Source organism: Engraulis encrasicolus, chromosome 21 (assembly GCF_034702125.1).
Source record: "Engraulis encrasicolus isolate BLACKSEA-1 chromosome 21, IST_EnEncr_1.0, whole genome shotgun sequence".
NCBI lineage: Eukaryota > Metazoa > Chordata > Actinopteri > Clupeiformes > Engraulidae > Engraulis > Engraulis encrasicolus.
Window position 1 is genome coordinate 36,586,522 of NC_085877.1, and position 25,374 is coordinate 36,611,895.

General features: G+C 41.9%; 1 protein-coding gene across 2 annotated transcripts in view; it reads left to right on the top strand.

The window, feature by feature from the left end:
- The window catches only part of cd99l2 (CD99 molecule-like 2), a 42,361-nt gene that overhangs the window by 14,023 nt on the left and 2,964 nt on the right, over positions 1 to 25,374 (top strand). Inside the window, exons 3-10 of one of the 2 annotated variants that reach the window (XM_063186669.1) lie at positions 2,003 to 2,053; positions 2,500 to 2,601; positions 14,369 to 14,458; positions 18,487 to 18,549; positions 19,879 to 19,938; positions 20,968 to 21,024; positions 21,673 to 21,795; positions 24,651 to 24,719. In XM_063186669.1, coding sequence (XP_063042739.1) covers positions 2,003 to 2,053; positions 2,500 to 2,601; positions 14,369 to 14,458; positions 18,487 to 18,549; positions 19,879 to 19,938; positions 20,968 to 21,024; positions 21,673 to 21,795; positions 24,651 to 24,719 — 615 coding nt within the window. The remainder of the gene's footprint in view (positions 1 to 2,002; positions 2,054 to 2,499; positions 2,602 to 14,368; positions 14,459 to 18,486; positions 18,550 to 19,878; positions 19,939 to 20,967; positions 21,025 to 21,672; positions 21,796 to 24,650; positions 24,720 to 25,374) is intronic. The other variant, XM_063186670.1, reaches the window with a different exon arrangement.

A 25,374-nucleotide genomic window follows, 5' to 3' on the forward strand; every position in this document is an offset into this window, starting at 1 on the left:
CATACCCCGCCTTGGATTCTGATTGGCCAGGCCGTGAAATATCTGATTCCTTCAGGCTTGTCTAAGATTTCCAGACCCAAGTGCGAGCTCACGAAGTTTAACAAAGACGCAAGAAGCACGAAGGGCCTGCGTTAGAGCCAGGCTACAGCACTACGCCCTTATTTTGGAGGCTAGCCTGTTTGAAAGAACTGATTGCCGGCCCTGTCTTGGCTCAAACAGCAGGGTCACTGGGCTGCTGTGCCGGCGGCGACGCGGGTTCGATTCCGGGCCCGGCTCCTTTCTTCGCCGATTTCTTCCCCATCTCTCTCCCCCCACACTTGTTTCATGTCACTCTTCCACTGTCAACAAAGACCAAAAGGCCCTGCCGTGGTCAACCGGTAGGGCACTCGCCTGCCATCCGGCTGACCCGGGTTCGATTCCCGGCCCGGGTCCTTTGCCGACCCCTCCCCGTCTCTCTCCCAATTCGCTTACTGTCCACCTCTCACACTGTCCTATCAAATAAAGACAAAAAAATTATTCTTAAAAAAAATACCAAAAAATATTTTTTTTAAAGAACTGATTACCAGTGAAGTGAAGCTGGCAGCCAGCCAGCCAACTATCCACGAGAGCTGTTGTTGCTGATAATAACAAGAACTCTCTCCTGAGAATATACTGTGAGATAATCCCCAGTAGGTTTGTCGCCAGCCTGCTACTTAGTGCTCAGGCTGCCTCTATCCTTGTGCCAATTAACCCTACCCAGATGACTGTCACACCTAAGGAGAAATGCCAGAATGACTCTCACAAACGAAACAACCCTGGTGCGATAATGAACTGTTCTGCCTGAGCCTATTCTTGTGCCAATTAACCTTACTGAGATGACTGTCACACGACAGAGAACTACTAGAATGACGTGTCTTGTGAGTAAAAGCTACCACCCTCTGTAATACTGTAACAAATCTGGAACGAAGCCTACTATTCACAAATGAAACCTAGCACTCACTGCTGTGTGCCACGAAGTGGATAGGTGGCAGGCAGGGTGGGATTAAGATGGTAAATTTGCATTACAGTACATTACATTACATTGCATTTGACAGACGCTTTATAACCAAAGCGACTTTCGAAAGAGGACATAATCAAGCCAACATCACAAGCAAATACAAAGTGCACAGGAGATATTCAGAACAACAAGTGCAGTTGCAAAGAGGGGTTATTTTTTATTTTTTTTAAAAGAGTAAATAACGAGTACACACACACACAAACAAACACACACAAACTAAACTAAACTAAACATCATGTCAGGAGTCTTCCCTGGGGCAAGGCCAGTTCAAGCATTATTCTAGTATAGTAGATTCTCTCGAAAGAGGAAGGTCTTTAGTTGTTTCTTGAAGGCTGCAAGAGATGTGCTTAGTCTTGCTGCCTCTGGGAGACCGTTCCACCGCTTGGGTACCACAAATTTAGCGACAAATGTACGTAGTGTCATAGTTTCCAGGTAGGAATTAATGATAAAATGTCTACCAACATACTCAACACGTCACATTTTCACAATTGTCACAATTTTGATTTTTTTTTTTGCCACTTTTGGCCAATCAGGGGCCCCCTGGCAGGTGGGGGCCCCTAGGTTTCAGCCATATTTAAACTGTGCGTTAATCCGGCCCTAGTGACAGGAAATAATTAAGGTCCGCAGCATTGTTCTATTCTCCCAACAGTTTTGATTAGCACAACGTTTTGGACGATCAGTCCTTCATCAAAGAGCAAAGTTGCTTTTCTGGCACGTTCAGGAAGGACTGAGCGTCCGAGACATCATGCCATTAAAACTTTTGGGATCATAGAACAGTGTTGCCGGAAATGTATTATTTCCTTTCAGTTATTTTCTGTTGTTGGTCCAACACCACCTGTGTGTGTGACTGATGTGCGCACATTCTCTGTCTTTGAACGGTCTGGATAAGCAGCAGGCAGGTAAAGTAATTTGACTAATGTCATCTGGATGAATGAGAATCTCCTTTCTTTTCTTGATCCTCTACAGCCACAACTAAGCCCGTCAGTGCGCCTGCGGGGGGAGCTGGTGGAGACCCAGGTAAGGAACCCTGACGCATACATTTCCCATGATGCTCTTTGTGTGAAAAAAACATGTCTGCTCCATGTTTAACATAGGGTTGCGTTCATGGTGGTTCGTGTCGTGATGGTGCGTTCATTGCTGTTTTTGCTGTGCAGCGTGCATGCACACTTTTCCATATGCATTGAAATCGCAAAGTGTGCATGCGCGCTGCATGGCAAAAGCAGCAATGTGCCGTCACGAACGTGGCCTCTGCTACATGCTAATGACACTGATAACAGGTTTTTTTTCAGTGTCTTGTCTGATCATTGTCGAAATAAGCTAACATCTGCAGCCGTTGTTAACAGTTTTTAATGATATCCCTAATACTTAACAAAAGGCAAAGGAAAATGACGTAGGTGAAGTCAGTGATTGAGGGAATAAGACAATGGACTGTAGCTAGAAACGTACATTGTTAACCCTTACAGGACTGGACCTCAGTGATGCCTTCGACTCAGAGGATCCCACCGTCAAACCACCCCCACCTCCTGCCCCCACCAAAGCACCCATCAAGCCCAATCCCAAACCCGGTAGGCACCCGGAGAGCATGCTGTTGTTGTTGTTGTTATTGTTGTTGTTGTTGTTGTTGTTGACCCAGGGATGGACAGACAGTATTCACAGTAGTGTTACCACCTGTCCCCAGTTTTACCTGATAGTCCCGGTTTTTAACCCCTTTGCACAGAGCCTGTGTTACAACCTTACTGTCATCCAAATTGTAATGGCTCAATGTTTCAATCGGTTACTTTAGCCTCTCGGTAATGTCATAGCAATGTTGTTATGATGTTGTTGAGTATTCTCAGCAAATAATGAATAATAGACCCACCGGAGACCCCATCTGCAGTAAAAGGCTAATGATCTGTCACGGGGGGAAATATATCTTCTCTAGACATTGAATGAAAAGTGCCATAGTTTAAGTCAGATCAAGTCAAGTCAACTTCATTTATAAAGCACTTTACAATACAACAGAGGTAGCTGTCCAAAGTACTGGACAGGTAGGAGGACTTGAAAGGAATCTTTCAACCTTAGAACACATAGACAAAATAAGAAAAATCACAATCAAAAAGATCTAAAAACTGAGCATCATGTAGAAAAAAAAAAAGTTTACAAGAAAAGGGGTCAATTGGGTTGTCAAATTGTCCAGGTTTGTGAACAGACAGAGGTGGCAACTCTACTTCACTCAGTCATTGTTTGCAGTGTTACTTCAACATTAGAGTGTGGAACCAACTACAGAAGTGTTAAATTCGACTCTCTCAACACCGCAAAACGCACTGCGTACCTAATACAGGTAGTTTTCTGTTGTCCATCCTTCAAACTTACAGTACCTAAGCCTTATGTTTCAGCAGATTCGCAATGTGATAGTTGGGACCTTCCTTTCCTTTGTGTTAACCACTAACATACTAACTTGTTTATTCCGCGCAGGGATGCACACGTCTTTATTTTTTGTACATTTCCTTTGTTGAGGCAAATTGAAACTGCTAAATGTGTACATCCTGTTCAGTGAGTACTAGTGAGATAGCAACTAGCGGGGGGCACCGTAAATATTACATCACCAGTAGTTCCCGTTAACAAAAAAGAAGAAGAAGAAGGAGGGGGAGAAGAAACAGGTTTCTTTTTGACAACTCCAAAAGCTGCGGTGACATCTGAGAGCCCTCGCCATTGTTGTAAGCCCCTTGAGGCGCAGTAGTGAGTTCTTAACGAAAAGGTGAGCAGACATTGTGAAAGTAGAAGCAGTAGAAGCAGCGGTAGCGAGATGATGACTCACCCATGTGGTGTGGCTGGCATGGTCGACTAAATGAGATCATGTTTCTGACAAAGCCGCAGCTCCAGGGCTGAGATAGAGCTGCTCACTCACGCCAAGAGATATTGATCCCAGCAAAGAAGGATTTCCTCCTCTCTGACAAAACCCGCCCAAAGCATAATGTTTCTAGACCTTAACGGAAAAGCTGTAGCCTATAATCCGATTTCCGGGATGTGCAAAATTTCCGGAATTTATTACGCCATGTGTTGTATGCCATTGAGGCCCTTCCCTGTTTAACAACCACATGTTGTTGTGAACTAAATCTGCCAAAATGTTATGTGAAATTGTTTGTGTTTATGCACGACATGCAACGTCTTCAGTCATGATTAGTAATTGAACATGACATGATTCATTAATTGGCATACAGTTGTATGTAAAAAGTGTAGTTGCGCTACATATAGGAATAAGATAAATCACTGCGGGTTTGGCCTCTTTTTGGTTATGTATGTCACCATGCATACTATTTATTGCTTCATGTGTGACACAGTTCAGAATTTAAGACATTCTTCACAGTTATAAGACAAAAACATATTATTGTGCTGATTAGTAATATTCGAGTCCTATGTTGAAGGTATTAGAGTAGACATGCTTTGCATTTGTAGGCCTCATTAGCTAGCAGTAATTTAGATATCTCTCTCTCTCTCTCTCTCTCTCTCTCTCTCTCTCTCTCTCTCTCTCTCTCTCTCTCTCTCTCTCTCTCTCTCTCTCTCTCTCTCTCTCTCTCTCTCTCTATCTCCCCAGCTAATGAGGTACAGTGCATTTGCTAAACTTGGATAATCAATGACAAGCTAAGCGCCTTATTTATGCACTCTAGTAGTGCAGAGAGAGAGAGGGACAGAGAGAGAGGGAGAGAGAGAGAGAGAGAGAGAGAGAGAGAGAGAGAGAGAGAGAGAGAGAGAGAGAGAGAGAGAGAGAGAGAGAGAGAGAGAGGGGGAGGATGAGACAGAAAGAAAGACAAAAGAGATACATCAAACAAGAGAGATAAAGATAGAGCGGCTTTGAATACCCAGAAAAGTGCTATATAAAACTGATCTATTATTATTATCTTAGACAGACAAATGGAAAGACAGAGAGAGGAAATGAGAGACAGACAGAATAAAGATAAAGAAAGACATACAGCAAAAGAGGGACAGACAGACAGACAGATGACTAGACAGAGAAATGATGAATAGACAGTGAGTGTGTGTGAGAGAGAAATAGATCGAAAGAGAGTAATAGCTGTGCATCGCTGGATCTCAAATGGCGCACTTCTGCACTTCTGACACTGTGTTTCAGTCCAGAATCAATACACCATACGCACTGAAGCATACGTAGTGCCTGAAGTGCACAAGTGTGCCATTTGAGATCCAGCACATGTGCAGGTACAGTAGCTGCAGAATAGTCTGTGTTGAAAGTATAGCTTGGGCAGTATATGTTGTGGCGTTCCTTGCCTTGTTCTGCATAACCCCCTTACTAACCAACTAGTGCCCTCGCTCCTCGCTCGCTCACTCCACGCTAACGCTAACAGAGGAGACCGGCTCCGACTTCTTTGGGGCCACGTTGCGACCCGGCCTGCTCCCCCAAACCACCCCCAAGGTGACCAGACCCACCGGTCCGCCCCACGGCGCCAAGCCCGGTTGGTAACAACGTTGCCTTAACGTCTTTTTAAAAAAAAAATCTTCGCCGACGCCAACCATCCACCATCCTACCACTGTACAACAATGAGACATGTCTCCTTTTTGTATAGAAACTTCGGTAACACTTTACTTTACGGATCGCTAATTTCGTGTTAATTTCATAGTTATTTCATAGTTATTTCAGGGTAATAACTGTTTGTTTTTAGTAACAACAGCAAAATAACCATACAGTTTCTAGTGCATTGTGTGTGTGTGTGTGTGTGTGTGTGTGTGTGTGTGTGTGTGTGTGTGTGTGTGTGTGTGTGTGTGTGTGTGTGTGTGTGTGTGTGTGTGTGTGTGTGTGTGTCAACAAAGTGTCACCGTGCTGCGAGTCATCAGGGTGTCACCACAATGCGCTGGAAACTGTATGGTTATTTTGCTGTTGTTACTAAAAACAAACAGTTATTACCCTGAAATAATTATGAGATAACTATGAAATTAACACGAAATTACCACCTTAGTCACCAAGTTAAGTGTAACCGAAACTTCAACTGAATCCTGCACCTTCTTCACAGTTGAGCGGTGACCCATCCCCACTTCCCTCATGATTTCCTATCCTACCACGTTGCCATTTGTGTGTTACAGTATCTGTGTTCTTGTCAATGCAAACTACGTGCTCCATCAGTGTCTCTGTGGCTTCAGCTCCAACGTGGGAGAACTCTAGCCTGCATACATAGCGTACAATACAACACAGAGATGTAGTATATAAGTGTGAATATGTCAGTAAGTGTTTGTGCATAACGGTACTGTATGTATGATCATATTGATGGAAAGGCACTTCATGGTCATCTGTCTTTCATTTTTTCCCCATTGTGTTGTTCGTCAGCATCTGTGTGTCATGTCGATAATAGACGCGGTTAGTGCTGTGCATTCACACTGGCAGCAAGCCAGCGGACAGTTGCAGTGACGTTGACTGAAGTGGTTATTGTGTGAAACATCAAAAAAGTCCAATCACACTTTTCAATTTCACGAATGTTAATACATGTTTATACTAATATTGTTTCCTGTAATACAAATAGATTAACAATAGATTATGACTGCTATTTTTGCTCTTGATGGCTGTGGTCTCTTGCGGTGTGAGCACACAGACAGTTATTGCGGGGAGTATTCCAAGAAGCTGACCTACGTAGTGGTAAACCAGGTTAACTTAACCAGAGATTCTTTGAGATATGCCAACATAATAGGTTTCTATGGGCACCTAACGCGACCAGGTTCCGGTCTGCCTAAAGGGGTGTGTCATAATGCTCCTACAATGAATAGAACAGTCCTTAGGTCTGCCTAGGTCTGCCTAAGGGGGGGCATAATAGAACCAGGAAACAATGGGCCAATGGAACCTCTCTCTCTCTACTCTCTCTGACTTAACCTTGAGGTAGTGGTAAATCATATAGTAGAAGAGCCTGGATCTTTTATCAGGTTTACCACACTGTAAAAAATGCCTGTTGAAATTACGGCAAAAAACTGTCAAATTGCAACAGTCAGTGACCGTAAAATGTAAAACAGTTTATCTCTGTACTAAATATGGCAAGCCACTATTTAGTCAAAAAGCGCTACATAACTTTATTTTTGACAGGTGTCATATGTAGAAAATACTGGACTGTTCTCTGTAAACGAAGATATTGGAAAATACCGTTAAGTGAGATGAAGTAGTCAAGAAATGGTACATAACTTTATTTTTCACTGGTGTCAATATGTAGAAAATACTGAACTGTTCACTGAAAAGAAAATATTGGAAAATACCGTTAAGTGAAGATGAAGTAGTCAAGAAACGGTACATGACTTTATTTTTCACTGGTGTACACATATGTACACAGCAAATTTGCCAGAGTTCGATTGATCAGAGTTAGACTGGTGTTCAGCCAAAATCTAAACATCAAAAGTTGCAACACTACAGAGTGTTATTTGACTCCTCTGGATCCGAGTTGTTGAGCTAAGAGAGCTAGAGAGTTAACTCCCTTGAGAGTTGTGAAAAACATGCCTCCCCAATTTTCAAATGTTTTGGCAACATGAGCAGCCATTTTTGTTGAGTCCCCTATAAGTGAACCAAACTCAATCATCTGTTAGTGAACCAAATTGTGAATTGTCTGCTTGGCTCCAGGTGCCTCCACGTTGTAGATTTGACAACAATGAAGCTGGCAACTGAATAAACTGTGCAACAGTTAAGGACTGCAAATGGCAACAGTTTGCACATTTTGCAGTAATTCACTGTAACTTATTATTTCTCCGGTAACAGCCTAGAGTTTAGCCTCATTTAATGTGTAAAATATACCTATAGGCTAGTATAATAATCTAGTCTACATGGGACAGTAATCCCTTGAGCTCTTAGAAGTAGCCCAGTCTATTTGAAACTGTCATTCTACCCCATCCGAATCAATCTATCAATCAATTCCTGACCTCACCTGAGTGCTAAGGGCTGTCATGCAATGATTAACTTACTGCCTGCACCTGCCAAATGCTTCATCACTCGGGTCACATGGTTCACTTGAACATGTATTTAAACAGGGACTGTTGCATTGTACTGCTCACTGGTTGCTAGCTAGCTGGCTGGCTGGCTGGCTGTAAGGCCGGCTGGCCAGCTGGCTGGCTGGCCGGCTGCTGGCCTGCCCTCACCTGGCCGGCCCGGCTAGCAGGTCACGTTGTAAGGGTGGCTGCATGGTGGCTTGCTAACTAGCTTGTTTGTTAGCTTGCTTGCCTCGCTAGCTTTGGCCTTCATTTTCCTTAAGGTTATATTCAGGCCTTTTTAAAATAAAGAATGGATTTGCATACCCTTCATTGATGATACTAGACTGGTCCACCTGCCTGCACTAGACAATCTGGCAATTGGGCATTTATTTAGGTATCTAATTAAGTTGATGTTTATTGGACTCCCATGAGTAGAATCAGTCTAATCAGTTGTATGTGAGTGCAACTCTATAATTGGACTCACCTGAGTATAATCAGTCCAATCAGTTGTCTGATTGTAACTCTATAATTGAACTCACCTGAATATAATCTGTCCAATCTGTTTTGGCAACCACTGCTGCCATAATTTTACCGTAAAATGTAAAAAAAAAAAAATACCGTTATTTATTTAACGGTAGGCTTTGGCAACCACTGCTGCCATAATCTTACCGTAAAATGTAAAAAGGAAATATACCGTTATTTGTTTAAAGGTAGACTTTGGCAACCACTGCTGCCAGCAATTTTCCGTAAAAACAACAGTTCTTTTTTTACTGTGCATCTAATGTAGGTTAACTTAGCCAGGTTTATCATTTAACCTTGAGGTAGTGGTAAATCATATAGTAGAAGAGCCTGGAGGCCTCATTTTCTTTACTAAATGACATCTGTGGGCTATCTGTTTATCAGGTTTACCATTTCATAGGTAGGTTAACTTAGCCAGGTTTATCACTTAACCACATTCATGAAATACTCCCCAGATATTCGAGACACCACACATCAGTGTCTCGCTCCTCCCTACCCCAGTTGTTTGTCACTGCACAACTATGTCACCACAGTCAACATGTACATAGAATAAGGAATGTTTCGTACACCAATGTCTTTGTTGAGGTGCTGGCCACTGGCGTAGTTCAAGCATCAATAAAAATGAACGCTCTGTTTCCATGGTTTTATTAAATTGTCTGCGGCGAATGGAGCAGAGTGTGCAGCAGCATCTTCAATTTTGATTGATGTTTGGACCACAGTCAACAACACAATACAAAAAAAAACAACGGCGGTTAACTGCAACCAGGACCTGTGTTAGCAAACAAGCAACGCAGCGCTCTGGCTGCTTTGATTCGGGCCCCCGATGCTGAAAATTGGCCACCAGGCACGGCTGCCAACGGCCACATTAGTCAATGAAGCTCTTGGCACAGATTGGGATTCCTAACGCCCACCCCTCTCCCAACCCATCCCTACCCCACGCCGGTGCCCAGTCCCAGGCCCGGTGACAGCTTTGGCAGGGCCCCAAGGCCACGTCATCTGAAAGCTCCCACTCGCCCAATACATTCAACGTATTGAGAACTCAATTGTGGGCCCTCCCTCTCCCAGGGCCCGGGGCAACTGACCCCCCCCCCCCCCCCCCCCCCCCCCCCCCCCCCCCCCGCCTGTCTACTTCCCCTCTCTAATCCATTCCCTTTCTACTGTTCGACCACCCCTGCCCTCCTCCCCCTCTCCCAAATCTGCACTGCAGATGTTCTTTACAGGCTTCCCTGCCGAAGCTACTGTGACGAATTGAGTTGCATTTGCGCGTCTGTGTCCATGGTCACAGCGCAGCACAGACGTTAGGCATGGTACGGTTTGCGTTGCAAACCGAGACCGTACGGTTTGCATGTCACGGAACGGGGTAGTGGGCAACCGCACGGTACCCACGGTTTCAAATAAAAAATAAAAAATAGAGTGACCACCGGTGGGCGACGCTATTAAAATCCTACTACTTTTACAAGCATACAACACAAAGACTACGTAGGATATTGAGTGTGGAAAGAGTGATTTCTATCAGCCAACTGAAAGACATAATGTAACAGCATGCGCCAGCTGACTAGGCTACAGCCTACAAGCAAGTGCAGGTCGGTCAGCAGAGTCACCTTCTCCCCCCTCTCTCTCCACGTTAGCGCAAGTGACTGTTCCCAGCCTTTATGCTGACCATTTTAAATTAAATGCACATGAATTTATAAACAATGACAGATTAGCAGAACAAAGTAGACTATGACTTACGTTACAGTAGCCTAGTGTAGGCTATATCCACGTGGCATTGAATGGGGATTCCGGACGGCAAAATGCGAGATAGGCCTAATTGAACATATCCATCAGATTCACTGTGCTGTCCTTAACTGCAATCAACTGTAGGCCTAATTATATGTAGCTAGTTAAACTCTGATGGACGGAAGGGGACTTTGTGCTGTTGCCTAGTTAACATTGATGTTTAACACTATAACAAAAAAAAATGACTGTTTTAAAAGGCTCAGCTTCACAGGAGTTTTGTGAAACTTGTGCATACACTTCTAAAAAAACGATCTTTTAAAATTATTTGTTACCTTAACTTTCACATTTTAACATAACATAACCCTATCACTTGTTCACTTAAAATTGAATTTGACTTCTGATTTTACTTCTATGCTTCTCACGGCCGGCAGTTTCATGATAGGAAGCAAAGATTCATAAGCGCAGAAAACTCGCAGAAAGCGGTATCAAAATAAAAGTCCAATTCGTTCTCAGTGTGTCATTAACCAAAATAGTCATACTACACTGACCTAATGGTCCCATTACCTACAGGAGTGTAGCTGTTTTATTTTTACACGTCAAATGTGTTATAGCATGTAATATTTGAATATTTGTCAACTTAAAAGTTAGGACTTAGTTCTCCCTTTTTGTGAAATAAATGGAAGCATGTTAAAATCATTTTCACTTCCAATCACTTTCAGTTGGGTTAAATGAAGTCAAATTCAACATACCCATGATAAGCTTACATTTTCATTCAAATTTTTATATAATATATTTTATTTAAAAAAACAAAAAAACAAAAACAGAACCGTACAAAACCGAAAACCGTGACCTTGAAACCGTGATATGGACCGAACCGTGACATTTGTGAACCGTACCACCCCTAACAGACGTATTGTGATGTGTGTGCCAAAGGACCCAAAAGCTCACAAAGATACTTAGCTACCGGAGATAGCATATCTTTGAGACATTACCTAGATTTTCGTTACAATTAATGTTTCTGCTACTCCACATATAAACACATAGTGTTTAAATGGGCTTTAAAAGGCCTTAAACGGAGTGGAACAGGGTCAAAGATACCTCTGAATTCTCTCCTAAACCTGCTGTATCACCTCACCCACATATGAGTTTGGAGGAACCACGGGAGCCTCTCTCCGTAGTCCGTAACGCTCTTCGAGTGACAGCTTTGCTTTCAGCTTGGAGGGCGACCAAAGATGAGGAACTAGCCTACTTGGTATTGCTCAAGAGCTCTGGTGCTACTGCCTTAGGCCGTTGCCAAAGTCCTCTTTCTGTCTGTTAGGCCCTGACCAATACTTAGAAGGGAGACAAGAGCTCAGTGTGTTCTGCTGAGCTGAGAGCCGGAACTCAGACCCGTCTTGTTATGTGTGTGCCGTAAAAAAACACCAGTGTTATTTTAATAGTTGAAATAGTTGAAAGTTTACTTAAAACCCTAAGAAAAAGTTTTTTTTTTTTTTTTTTTAAAGTTGAAACAAGCTCCATTTCAGATTTCAACTTTTAGTCCCACCGAAAAACAGTGTAAGTTAGGGTAATATTTTCAAAGTTAATTCTATTCAATATTTGGTAGATACGTATCAACACTGGAGTGTGAAAAAAAATATTGATTTTGATGGCATCTGGAGAAGAAGCAAGGGTAACTGCCTTGCTGTGGGGTTGAAATTATGCTGTATGGCAGGTAGCCGGCTTCACTCAGGTTTCTGGATTAATTTTGAGGGTGCTGGCCCAAATAAAATACTTAAAATCAAAGAGAAGGGGGCGCAACTTGCATCAAACTGTTTTCTTTATTTTTGTGCACAGGCGCGTTTCGGCATGTGTCTCCCTCAGTGTGCACGCTGAGGAAGGCACACGGCGAATGCGTCTGATTTGATGCAAGGTGCGCCCCCTTCTCTTTGGTTGAAATTATGCTGACCATCAGCAAAATTTTACACCACTGTTAAAGCAATTCCACTGTTACAGCAACTCCCCATAGTGTTATAAATACTCCATCCGGAGTTATGTATATACGTTTATTCTGGAATATTAACACCCTATTGTTTACTGTGTGTTTAGACCCCTGACACACATCAGTCAGAGCAAGGACGCTCTGGAATCAGGGACAAAAAAGAGAAACCATTACACAGAAAAAGCACTTAGTTTGAGAATGAAAGTGTACTCTGGTACCAAATACAATCTAGCTTCTACTGTAGAAGATGATAGCTCGACTCTCTAAATGTCGAATTAGCTCAATTTTTTTTTCTTCCTTTATTTTATCTTTAATTATTTTCTTCTTGTCTTTTAAAAAAAAGCCTTGATTGTACTCATTGGGCTCAGTCAGTGTGATCAACAGAGCAGAGAATCAGAGCTGGGAAAGTAATTAGCTTCAGATCAAGTGGGAGTGTTGGCTCATTAAGAAAAAAAAAATAGGAACCTCTGATATGTTCTTTCCCTTTTTTTACACGATGGAACCCCTGAGGTTACTGGCTACAATCAGGATTCCCTGACCTTGCTCTACTACAGTGTTGCCAGATTGAGCGGTTACCCGCCCAATTGGGCTACTTGGGATGGCCGTCTGCGGGTAAAAAAGGGAAAAATGGGCCATTTGCCTTTTTTTTCCCCCAGCAGCTTTGTGCCCATAGAAATCATTGCAATTTGTTTAAATTGGGCGGAATTTAGCGCATTTTCGCAGTTGTTGAGAACCACACACATCTGGCAACACTGACTAGAGACTATGTGGTATACTATGTGGGTCAGCTCCAGATGAAACTGTCTAGTAGAAAGTAGAAAGTGCAGAGTACACTGGGAGCAGATACCCTTTAGAAGATGTTAAATCGCCTCTCCAAGTGTTGAATTACGTACAGTAGCACTGCATTTTGTTTACGGTTATTACCGTATTTGTTACGGTGTTCTTTTTTTGTCCTCCTCTCCTTTTGAGAGCCTGACCACTAAATGCTCCCCGCGGCCTTCTGAGTTTCCACCTGTAGGGAAGCGTAATTGCCCAAGATGGGTATATAAATGTCTCTGTCTGTCTAGACATCTAGCGCACCCATGAAAAAGAGCAAGCATCCTCTTTCTCTATAAATAGGACAGGACCGCATCGCTGTGTGGTGAAATTGACAAGTTCGCTGAACGGATGTGGTAGCTGGCACTGGCCTCGCCACCCTGACAATTTAATCAGACGGAGACTACAAAAGAGGACAAAGCTGATTTATATACGACCTCACCTCACGTCCTCCACCTGACCAAAAGGAAGAAAGACCATTCATGTCAGACTTCTTGCAGTGTTTATCATAGCCATGACTCATTCTGTCTGTAGTTGTTTACCTACTGTATGTCACCTTGTGTGTAGTTGTTTACCTATGTCACCTTGTGTGCACTGTAGTTGTTCACCTATGTCACCTTGTGTGTAGTTGTTTACCTATGTCACCTTGTGTGCACTGTAGTTGTTCACCTATGTCACAATCTTTATTGTGCCATAGACCTGCAAAGTGACATTGTTCAAAGCATGGCCCCTGACTCAATGCAGTGAAGATCTGGATGAGATTTTAAGAAAGGGTTTTTGAATAAGGAACTCTGTCAAATTCACTATTGTATGTAGGTGACAGAACTCCTTGGTGCAGACATTTTTTTTTTTTACCTTCACAGTTCTGTAATATGTCTCCCCATGGTTGTCATGACGCAATTAGGATTTTGCTCTCATAGACCATTTTTCGGCATTGAGCTGGTAGCCATGATTTGAAACCTGGGTCAATTACGCTATTATTTTTTGTGGTATGCTTTGTATACCTTCATTATTACACTCTTCTCCGTGAGATTGCACATTACACATAAAAATGCAGTGTTAAAATGCAAAAAAAATGCAGTATTGATTCAACACTTAAAGGGTACTTTGGGACCAAATACACCCTGGAAGATGTTAAATCTTTAAGTGTGTCTTCATCAAGTGTCGAATTAGCACTGACTTTTCCTCTTTATTTTATCATCATTTCCTTTCTTTTATTCTCGTCTTTTTTTTTGCGTGGACCCCTTGGGCTCAGTGTGATTGAATTAACGCTGCATTTTTTGTTACTGTGTGGCTGAGGTCAGGTCCACTGACTGCACTCCACTGACCACTACTCTCTGGGCTGGGGCTGCTGGGGTGATTCTAACCCACAGGGGCTGGGGCTGGTGATCTGGACCTGAGCGACGCCCTGGACCCCAACAACGACATCGGAGGCAAAGGCAAAGGCGGCGCCGGCAAGGGAGGTGAGTCATCATCTGTCCTTGAGATTACCGGCAGCATCACATCACATCAGCGCATGACATCATGCATGCAATATGCATCATGGTACACAGTAAAAAAAAATAAAAAAAATAAAAAAATATATATATCTAATCTGAGTTTACCAGCATCACATCAGCGCATTACATCATACATGCAATATGCATCATCATGGTACACAGAAAAAAAACCCTAAATAAATAAATACATATATCTAATCTAAGTTTACCAGCATTACATCAGTGCATTAAATCATGCATGCAGTATGCGTCATGGTATACACAGTAAAAATATATATAAAATATGATATAAAATATAACAGAAATAGATTATTATCGAAAATATAAAAAATACAGAATATTCGGGGACCAAATGAAGAGTTTCGTATCCAAAATGGCCCTAACCCATTTTAATTTTTTTGCATTTTATTATCTGGATATGACTGTTCAGATGTCCTTTCATCTATGTGTGAATTCTTGGGAACATTTTTGAGAACATATTATTTAAACCTAGTATATAAAATACATTTTGCAATGCAGTGGTCAGTACAAAAATGTCAATTTCCTTTTCGTTTTTCCCCAAGAAAGCTAATGCACTCTCAATTGATCAACTCTAAGTGTTAAATTGACACTGCATATTTTTTTTTACTGTGTAGGCACTAGTCATTGCATCATTCCATATGAGTCATGGTTGGCACTCAAGGCTCATTGTATATGATGATCATTGTATATGATAATATACTATGTCACCGTACATACAAGTACAGTAACTAAGAAGAAATAACATCTTTAAGTTTACCGGCCTCAACACATTACATCATGTGGTGTGAGTCATGGTTGGAACTCAGACATTGGCCGCTGCGCTGACAGACAGCCTTTACCGGCCCCAGGACACAATCATCTTACAGGACCCCACCTCTTAATGCATACAATGTAATGGGCCCCCTCTCGGCCTGGGCCTGGGACAACAAAGCTGTGTCAGTGGGCCTGACTCTGACTGTTGCATTATTCTGTCATTGCACATCAACACATCACATCACGGTATGTGTCATAGGTAGGCAGGCACTCAGACTGTTACAGCATTCCATCATTGTACGTGATTATGCTGGTGTTCCAACAAGTAAATAAGAAATAACATCCTTAATTGATAATTGCACTGGCATCAACACATTGCATCATGCATGCAGTATGCGTCATGGTACACTGTAAAAACTGTACTCTGAAACCAAATACACTCTCGATGTTAAATTGACCCTTTAAGTGTTGAATTACATTGTTTCTTGTACTGTGTAGACACTTAGACATTGTTTCATAATTAATATACATGATCATATACAGTATATTGACATACAAAAGGTAAATAAGAAGAGCTGGCATGGTCAATAATACTTTTATTTGTTGTACCATTATTTCCATCCATGTAGTATGTTTTACCAGTGTGCAGCATAGATAGACGTATGTTTTGTATATTCATCATGCTATTCAATTTGTGGTAGTCTTACTACGGTATTCATTTGTTGCATGCACTGTACACAATCATTGTTCATACAGTATATTACTTTTTGAAAAGTTATTTGGGTTGAAAATGTCCCTGTTGGAGTCCATGTACAGTTTTCCAGGCTCAGTACCTGACTCCAGGCATGACCGATTTTGTCTGCAAGAATAAAATATAGTCAAGGGTTTTTCTTATTTAAAAAAGAAATCAGGCTCAGGGGAGTTTCTACTACTATCATGCCTGCATACATGTTAAGTTGTAAATGTAACTGTTGTAAGCACTACTGAGTGCGTTTATATGCAGTTCAGTATCTCAAATATGAGGCATATCCTGGATATGATCATATTACCAGCAACATCGTTCTATGGGAAGCCCCTGTATTCGGGATAAGGTGTTAACATACGTCAGTATCCCGACTTCTGACAGAATACTCCACCTAGCATATCCCAATTTCTCAATATCCCAAATAAGGGCTTATTCTGGATACTGAAGTCGGGAAAAGGTTTTTATATGCTCAAATGCTAATTCGGGATACTTAGTGTCCCGATCATATTCGGGATACTGAACTGCATGTAAACGCACTCAATGTAAATGTTACTCTAGTCTACTCTAGTCTACTCTACTCTAGTTTAAAGCATGTAGGCCATTGACCTAGATTGAGGCAGCAGCCAACACTCCACTGTTCTACTGTATATGTCACCACTCCCCATGCTTTCTCCATGTCACTCACTGTATGGATGGATGGATGTTAGGAAAAACCTGGGCACTCACCGTTCTTTTCCACGAACGTTATTGACCAAGCCCCCCTCTCTCTCTCTCTCTCTCTCTTTCGATATGTGCTCTCTCCCATGCTATTTATGTTCACGCCATACCATTGGCCCAGAGATAAATACCCGGGGCAAGATGGTACTGTATGTTTGTGGACCATCCACCGATGTTGTGATTGGTAATGGGGGAGGGGGGAATTAATCCATATTTTTTTAAAGCAAATCGGGGAGTGAAGTGGCATCGGGAATCGATAGCCGAGGCATTTAATCCATTTAGTTTCATTTAACAGGCTGCTGACATCGGCTTTGATTGGTTTACTGAAAATAAATCGAGCGATTCTGTTCATTTGAACTATCGCTTGGGATTATGTAATTATTTAGCCTTGCCGACCGGCTGACACTGAGCTGTCTAATGTGGGCAGAGAGGCTTTCAACATTGACGACACTGTAAAGTGACTAGTGAGTGTGTCAACTCCTATCGGATTAGCACATTTCGAAAAGGTTGTCTGTAAAAGGCTTTAAAAGTGTGTAAAAAAATGAAAGAGGTGGCCTATATTCCAGTCATTATGTAATGACTGGCTATTGTAGAGAATTAGTCTCCTATCCTCTTATTCGCAAGAATAAAAAAAACAACAACAACAACAAAAACATTACCGTCGTAGGCACAATCGGACAGGTTTTTTGATGAAACTGCAATGTGGGTCAGTCTTAAGCCGGGCATACACTGTGCGATATTTTCGCTCGTGGGTATTAAGCTCCTGCTCACACTGCACGATGGAACTTCACTGTTTAAAAGTTCACATCTCACGACTCACGTCCTCACACTATACGAGCCGACAGTCGGATGCGAGCCAAATGCTTCCACTGCGCGACGCGACAGACATGTTTCCCCGGTCTGCAGAGGAGGGAACATGCGCACCTGAGGTGGAGATGAGGTCGCGCTCAATAGCAAAATCGCACGGCCCTATTCATTTGTGCATGTGAAGTCGGGTCGTAGCACTGCTTTAACTGTGCGATTTACGCACGAGCCACGACCAGGATTTCAAACAGTTTTGATTTTCTTACGACCCTGCGATTGCACAAACGTGAGGCGAAATCGCTTGTCGTTACCCCATGTACACTGCACGATGCAAGACTCACGATTGACCTGCGATTGAGCAAGAAATCGCCCCGACTCCCAAAAAGTCTCGCGAGTGCCAAATCGTTGTAAAATCGGGGCAAAAGTCGCACAGTGTAAGCCCAGCTTTAGGTGCCGTTTCCACGTAGCTGGATATTTTTACATGTGGATATTTTTTTCTCCTGCTTGTATTGGTTTTGCATTGGTTTTGGCCTTCCGTTTCCACGTAGCAGATATTTAAAAATCCAGGTGCAGGAGAAAAAAATAGCAGGAGAAAAAAATATCCTGTTTAGGGGTCTGAAACGCATTTGTTACAATGGAGGATTTTTTTTATCCACACGTTGCGTTTCCACCTAGCAGGAGAAAAAAATACCCTGCTAAAAAAATATCCTGCTACGTGGAAACAGCACCTTATTCTGGTCAGTTTTTCCCTGCCACCTTCCTGTTAGCATGGCTGTTAAGCAGGCTTTGGGAAAGAAACCCTGTTAAAAAAAAAACATAGGGACCATAAAACTTCCCCATGTAAACTCCTACAGTATATAAACTGTCTCTGATACAAGTAACTAACTGAAAGTAATGTACAGTAAGCATGCCCGAGAGACTGATAGCATGTCGTGGTGTCGTCCCCTGTTAGACAAAGGGTATGACGGAGAGGGCAGGGGTGATGGCCAGCCCAATAACAGAGGAGGCACTGGTGGTAAGACTCCCTCCCCAACCCAGCCCCCACCGCCTTCCTATACACAGCAAAACATGCTGAGTTAATTCAACACCTATGCCTCTTTTCCACTGCCGGTTTTCTGGTAGGCCTACAGCTCCACACAGCACGACTCGGCCGCCACTTTTTGCTTTTCGAATAGGCACGACACAGCTCAATCGTAAAGCAAAACGTGGCTGCTGAGTCGCGCTGTGTCGATTTGTAGGCACTACCAGAAAACTGGCAGTGGAAAAGAAGCAGTATTTGGGGACCAAGTACAACCTGACTCTCCAAGGCTGGATCTCAAATGGCGCACTTGTGCACTTCAGGCACTATGTTTCAGTGCGTAACTAATACGGCATACACACTGAAACATGGACACTGAAGTGCACAAGTGCACCATTTGAGATTCAGCCCAAGACTTGAATTAACACTGCATTTTTAACTGTGTACCTCTCTCTACCCCTTCCCAAAAAAATATCTTTGTGTGTCCTCCTGGGTTTAACTACCCTTGTGAAACCCCCTCCTACCCCCTCCAACCCCACCTCCCTGGAGAATGCCTCTCTTTTCTTTCTCACTATCTTTTTTCTTCTGTATTGTCCCCAAGCCATTCTTCTCTCCTTACCTCCGTCATCTGTATGAAAAGCCTACTGGGGAGTCATGGACAGGGTTTACTGTGTAATGTCTAAAGTAATCGATGCTGTCTGAACAGAAACACGATCAGATTCACAATCAGATTTTTCCGTGCTCTTAAGCATCCACACAACTTGTCTTGTCTATCTGCTGTATGTATCTACAATGAGAACAGAAGGGTTATACTAAACAGCTGGATCAGGAGTAAACCAGGTTAAGTTAAGAGGTAAATCATCTAATATAAGAGCCTGGAGATGTTTCTCTTCTATTAGATGATTTACCTCTTAACTTAACCTGGTTTACTCCTGAACCAGCTTCTTAGTATAGGCCCCAGGAATGACTAACCAGTAGCCATGCATGAATGGGTGTGTTGTAGTTTGTTTCTAGTAATGCTGCTACAAATTATCCTCTTCGCCGTGGTCTCGTGACCTACTTGGTTGTGGTGCTCCTCGCTCGGTTCTTCTGGGTTTTTAGTTTGTTCTCTTTTGTTTTTCTCTTGGGGATCCTCCTGTTCTTCATTTCCTTTCTGGTAATTAAGGTGACCGGGTCTTTCTTTCTTTTTTCCCCTTTTTTCAAAAATAACAGCACAACACGCACAGGGCTTAATGGGCTTCTCTCTCTCTCTCTCTCTCTCTCTCTCTCTCTCTCTCTCTCTCTCTCTCTCTCTCTGTCTCTCTCTCTCTCTCCCTCCACACACAGGTGCATTCACTGACGATGACCTGAAAGACATTGGTGACTACAAGCCAGACAAAGGCAAAGGTATACACTGTAGCTAAGACCCTGTTTACACATATATTGATATTTTTGCAAACACATTTGTATTTATCCCTTATATAACCTAGGATAGTCACGTTGAGGCTTTTGCCTCTTTTTCAAGCGAGTCCTGGCCCATGACACATCCATTTGGGCTGAAGAAAAACTCTTGAGTGCTCAGGAATTGTAGAAAAAATCTTGAAATCTTTGGTGTGGGGGGAAACAAAGTCACCAAAACGGAGGGAGTCCAAGGCACTCTTCTTATCCAAAACGTATACAAGCCTTTACTACAACATGGCTATTTTACAGTTAAGCTCACAGACTGGGCAGACACCCATCGGGCCTTTTGTTTAAATGTACACCAAGCTCTAAAGTGCACCCATCTAGTTTCTAAAGTGCACCCATCACAATGGTGATCCATATGCCATGTAAACTGGATCAAAAATGTTACAAAAATATCAGCATGCGTGTAAAACAAGGACCTCAGGTCCATGGTGACATTTCCAGGTGTTTGTTATCAGAATTTATGTTCTTGGATATTATCCACTCATGAGTATTTCTCCCTTATTAATATTTAAGAATCCATTTCAAGTAGTACATCTGGTTTGGAATATATATATATTTTTCCCACGGTTTATTTTAAGACTTTTCTTATTACATTCAGAAGATGCAATTGGAATACAATACAGTCTGGTTTAAAGAAGAAAAAAATATATGAACAAAAATAGCGTATGAAATATCTTAAACTGGTTTGGAATATTTTGAACACTGGTGAAAGTGGGGCTTCAAGTTTACAAGTTTACAAGTTTATTTATTTAAGAAAGGGACAGCATATATTGCCCGCATTTAAACAAAAATGCTAAATATACAAGATTGTAGCCAAGAGGCTAATTTCCGTCTTTTGTCCCTTGACAGGTTTGATGTTCCTTAAAAAAACAAAGTTAAAACAAAACTAAAAATACACAGTTATTGCAAACAGTTGTAAAAAAAGAGAGTCAGTGCCTCGTCTTATTATTGAGTCTGTTTGTCTGACAGGGGGCAGTGGCAGCCGGGGCGATGGAGAGAGCGACCATACTGACAACAGCGACTACGGTAAGACCTCACCTGCCATAAAACCAGATGGAACATGTTAAATTATCGTACCAAAGCCTCAAAATTATCGTTTTTGGGGCCTTTTGTGAGGAAGTTATTGTACTCGAACCAAATGGTTGTTTCAAGGCAACTGAATGAACAGAATAAGAACTCTGAAATGATCGTACATCATGTGTTTTAGATCGTACAGCGGACAAAATTATGGTATAAATACACTAACATAAAGTGTTATTGAATTATGTTTGTAAGTATTACTTTGACTATCAACATCTGTGCATCCTCAGATTGTAAAACGGTAGTTTGGGATGTAAAAGTACATAATATTACATGTTGATACATTCAAAAAACAGAAACCATACAATGAAATGGTATACAGTAGGATTATGCTCAACTTCTGCTCATCCTCAGAAAGTACCATGGTTAGTGTTTGTAAAAAGTACATAATATAGGATATTAATACAGGTAGGTACAGTTACAAAAAAACAACCATAAGATAAAGTGCAAGTTGTGCAACCGAATTGTGTTATTGTAATTTATGTGCATCCATGGCTGACAGTACTATGGCATCTTGGGAAGTACACATTACACAAACCAATGAAATAATGATAAAGCATTATTGAGTCATGCTCGTATTATGTGCATCCTCAGATGGTACCATGGCAGAGACGGGCACCATTGCGGGCATCGTCAGCGCAGTGGGCGTGGCACTGGTTGGAGCCATCACCAGCTACATATCCTACCAGAAGAAGAAGTTCTGCTTCGCCGTGCAGCGTAAGTTACAGCACATCACATTACATTTAGTTGACTTTAAAGGTACAGTATGTAGGATTGTGGCCAGAGTGGGAATTGCAACTATGCTGCTCATTGCAACTGTGCTGACTATTCCCAAATTTGATCTGTTCATGAATATTTTCTAAGTGATGAACTCATGTTTAGTAGTATGACCAAAGTACAGTAAAAGGGAGTTTACAGTGGCACCTCAACTGAGGTGCAGTACAGAAAAGTAGTCACCACGCCCCCCTGTGCAGCGATAAAACAACCCCTGGCTGCGGTACACGCATGGTTCTCCCAGACTGAAATGTCCGTGAGCTGACGCTATGCTCTTGGACTGTAATTGGTCAATGTGCTTGCAGCAGTGCAGTGAGTACTTGGCCCTGATAGGTCAGAGGTGTTCTATTCTTCTACCCTACCGCGGAGGTTTGAATAAGGAAAAGGAAAAACAAGATGCGGTTGACTTGGCACGAAATCACTGGAGTTTACTTGATAGAGAAAAGGTGTTCTATTTCAGTAGTAGCCTACAACTCCCAAAAAAAAACAATTAAAAATATCCATAAAATGCCTTCGTCATGACAAGTATATTCGTTCGTAGTGTGGTAGTAGCGAAGAAGCCTCTTTGTTCGTTTGTAGTGTGGCATAGCTAGCTCCTAAAACAGGGTTCGCTAATATCCTGTAGAGTTTGAATTAGGGGTGTGCAAAATAATCGTCATATCGATGCATCGCGATACTTACTCTCACGATACAATGCATCGATTCATGACAAGGTATCGTGATACTTATTTTCTCAATATACTGCATGGATTCATGACAATTGATTATTTGATAACAATAAAATTCGATTTGCCACGGGTTATTTTGTTCAGTAGAGAATAGGTAATATTTCTGTTGTGATGTAAGCTCTCTCCCAGATGATAGAATGCTTAAATAGAGTGAACTGACTTAAGAAAGCTACACAGCAACTGACAAATAAGCTGTATTTTACACATTTACTGAAGTAAATATCGCAATGCATCACAGTAGTACATGAATCGCAATGCATCGTGATAGAATCGCATCGTGGCATGTGTATCGTGATGCGCATCGAATCGTGAACCCTTTGCCAATACCCACCCCTAGTTTGAATGGGTTTGGCTGACAGTTGCTGAGCTAGCTGTTAATATGGCCATTAGATGTACCTATTGTGTTTAAAAAACGGCTTTTGTTTGGCATTTTAACCACCTGGACTGTGTAAAATTGAAAGAAAAATGTCTGCACACTTAAATCCCGTTTGTGTACTTTTTAATAGGCCAAGCTTTCGGTCTACTGACCTTCCTCAGGGCTTCAGTTCACTGTATGTATGATGTATGTTGCATTCCAAATGCACTCCCTTTCTCAGTACTAAACAGGTAATAACACATTTTTCAAGACAAGCTCTCTGACTGAGCCCTGAGGAAGGTCAGTAGACCGAAAGCTTGGCCTATTAAAAAGAACACAAAGGGGATTTAAGTGTGCAGACATTTTTCTTTCAATTTTACACAGTTTTTGTTTATGTTTGGCACCCTTTAATCGAGAGTGCGGTGTGATCCGGCTAAACACAACCACCTGGACTGTAAAACATGAATAAAGAAGGAATCCTGTATGCTATCATTCATGCCAAATTACGCCACAACTTTTTAAATAAGTAGCAAGAAGCATCTTTATTAGTGGTAGAATTACGTTTCAGGTGGCTAGTCAACTGGCTTTGTTGTAATAAGTGATTTAGCTGGCTAGCTACTAAGTTACTAGGCCCCAGGTGTGAATGGCCATTCAGGCTGTCCGTTGTCTTTTAAAACGGCGTTTGTTTGGCATTTAATCTCATGGACTGTAATACTTGACTAAAAAGAAACTGATGTTGCATTATGCCCCAACTTTTAGAAGTATGCTAGTAGTAGCCTCGAATACTACGTTTTAGATAGCCAGCTGGCTAGCTTCGTGATTCATTCAAGGGACTGGGCTCAACTGAATGAGTTAGTTCGCCCCCTGTTGCCACGGAGGTGAATTGACGTCATCGACGTCTTTGAATTCTCGGCGGGGAAAAAAAAACAACACGCCCTTTGTCCTGCATTGCAGGACCTCTATGAGGGAATACCCCCCATACCCACCCCCAACCCCCCCACCCCCCCCCCCCTCCGCTGACAGTACGTCTACTGTTTACCCCGAAGTCAGCACAGTATGACCAGAGATTCTTTAAGTATAGAGATATGCCAACATAATAGGTTTCTATGGGCACCTAATGTGACCAGGTTCCGGTCTGCCTAAAGGAGCGTGTCATAATGCTCCTACAATGAATAGAACAGTCCTTAGGTCTGCCTAAGGGGGGCCATAATAGAATCAGGAAACAATGGGCCAATGGAACCTCTCTCTCTCTACTCTCTCTGGTATGACTATGTATCACTATCACCCTTAAGAATGGCAGCTAAAAATGTATATTACTGGAATTTCAAAATGTCAGACATGGAGAAGATCCACCTCTTCATTCATGTCAAGTCAAGTCAAGTCAATTTTATTTTTTATAGCGCATTTCATACACAGGTGCAACTCAATGTGCTTCACAAAAAAACAAAATGCAAAAAGAAAAAAGACATTTAAGTCAAATAACATTTAAAAACACCAAGATTAAAAAAAACACATGGTAAGAAGAAAAACATAAAATGAATATATATATATATATATTTTTAAAATGCATGCACTCTTCATTTGACATGTCTCTCCCTTCTTTTCTTCTTCATTTGACTTCTCTCTCTCTCTTCTTTTCTTCTTCATTTGACTTGCCTCTCTCCCTTCTTTTCTTCTTCATTTGACTTGTCTCTCTCTCTTCTTTGCTCCTGCAGAGAGTTTGAATACTGGTGACATGGTGAAGGCAGAAAATCCTGACGCCGTCGTAGCTACGGAGCCCCAAGGTAAAAAAAAAGACAACTACGAAAATGAAAACACAACAATACAAGAATACGAAAATACAATACAAACAACATACTGTGTAGACACAACACAAATACACCATAAACACAACACCACACAACACTAACTACACACAACACAAAAACAACACTTTTTCCTGACCTAGGATACTTGTTTTTTTTTCCTTTCGCATACTTAGTTTGCGTTTCATTCTTTTGCATTCCTTAAATGTATCTTAAAGGCATCTATTCTAATCTAAGATTAGGATTATGTGGGTGTGAACGTCACAAACACAGTGTACCTATGCTAAACCCTTTATATCCCCTCCCAGAGAGCACTTTCTTCGTAATCCAGAAACACCTTTGTAGGCGCAAGCTGTGACTGAACCAGTGTTTATTTAATGAATCACTAAGCTCTTGGAGGATGAGGATGCTACTCATCACATTTACTTAAACACACAAACATCTGAGCGCAGGGAATCTGGATTATGCTAGATGTGCCCAGCCCACCTTGCACAAAAAAGCCTAAAAACCGGCATGTGCTCGCTTTGTGACTTAATTCAGTTGTGCAACCAGGTATGACCAATTGCACATTTGCTAATCATAGCACTATGCATGATACTGTAGGTTTCATAACAGAAAAGCATCTGAATACAGG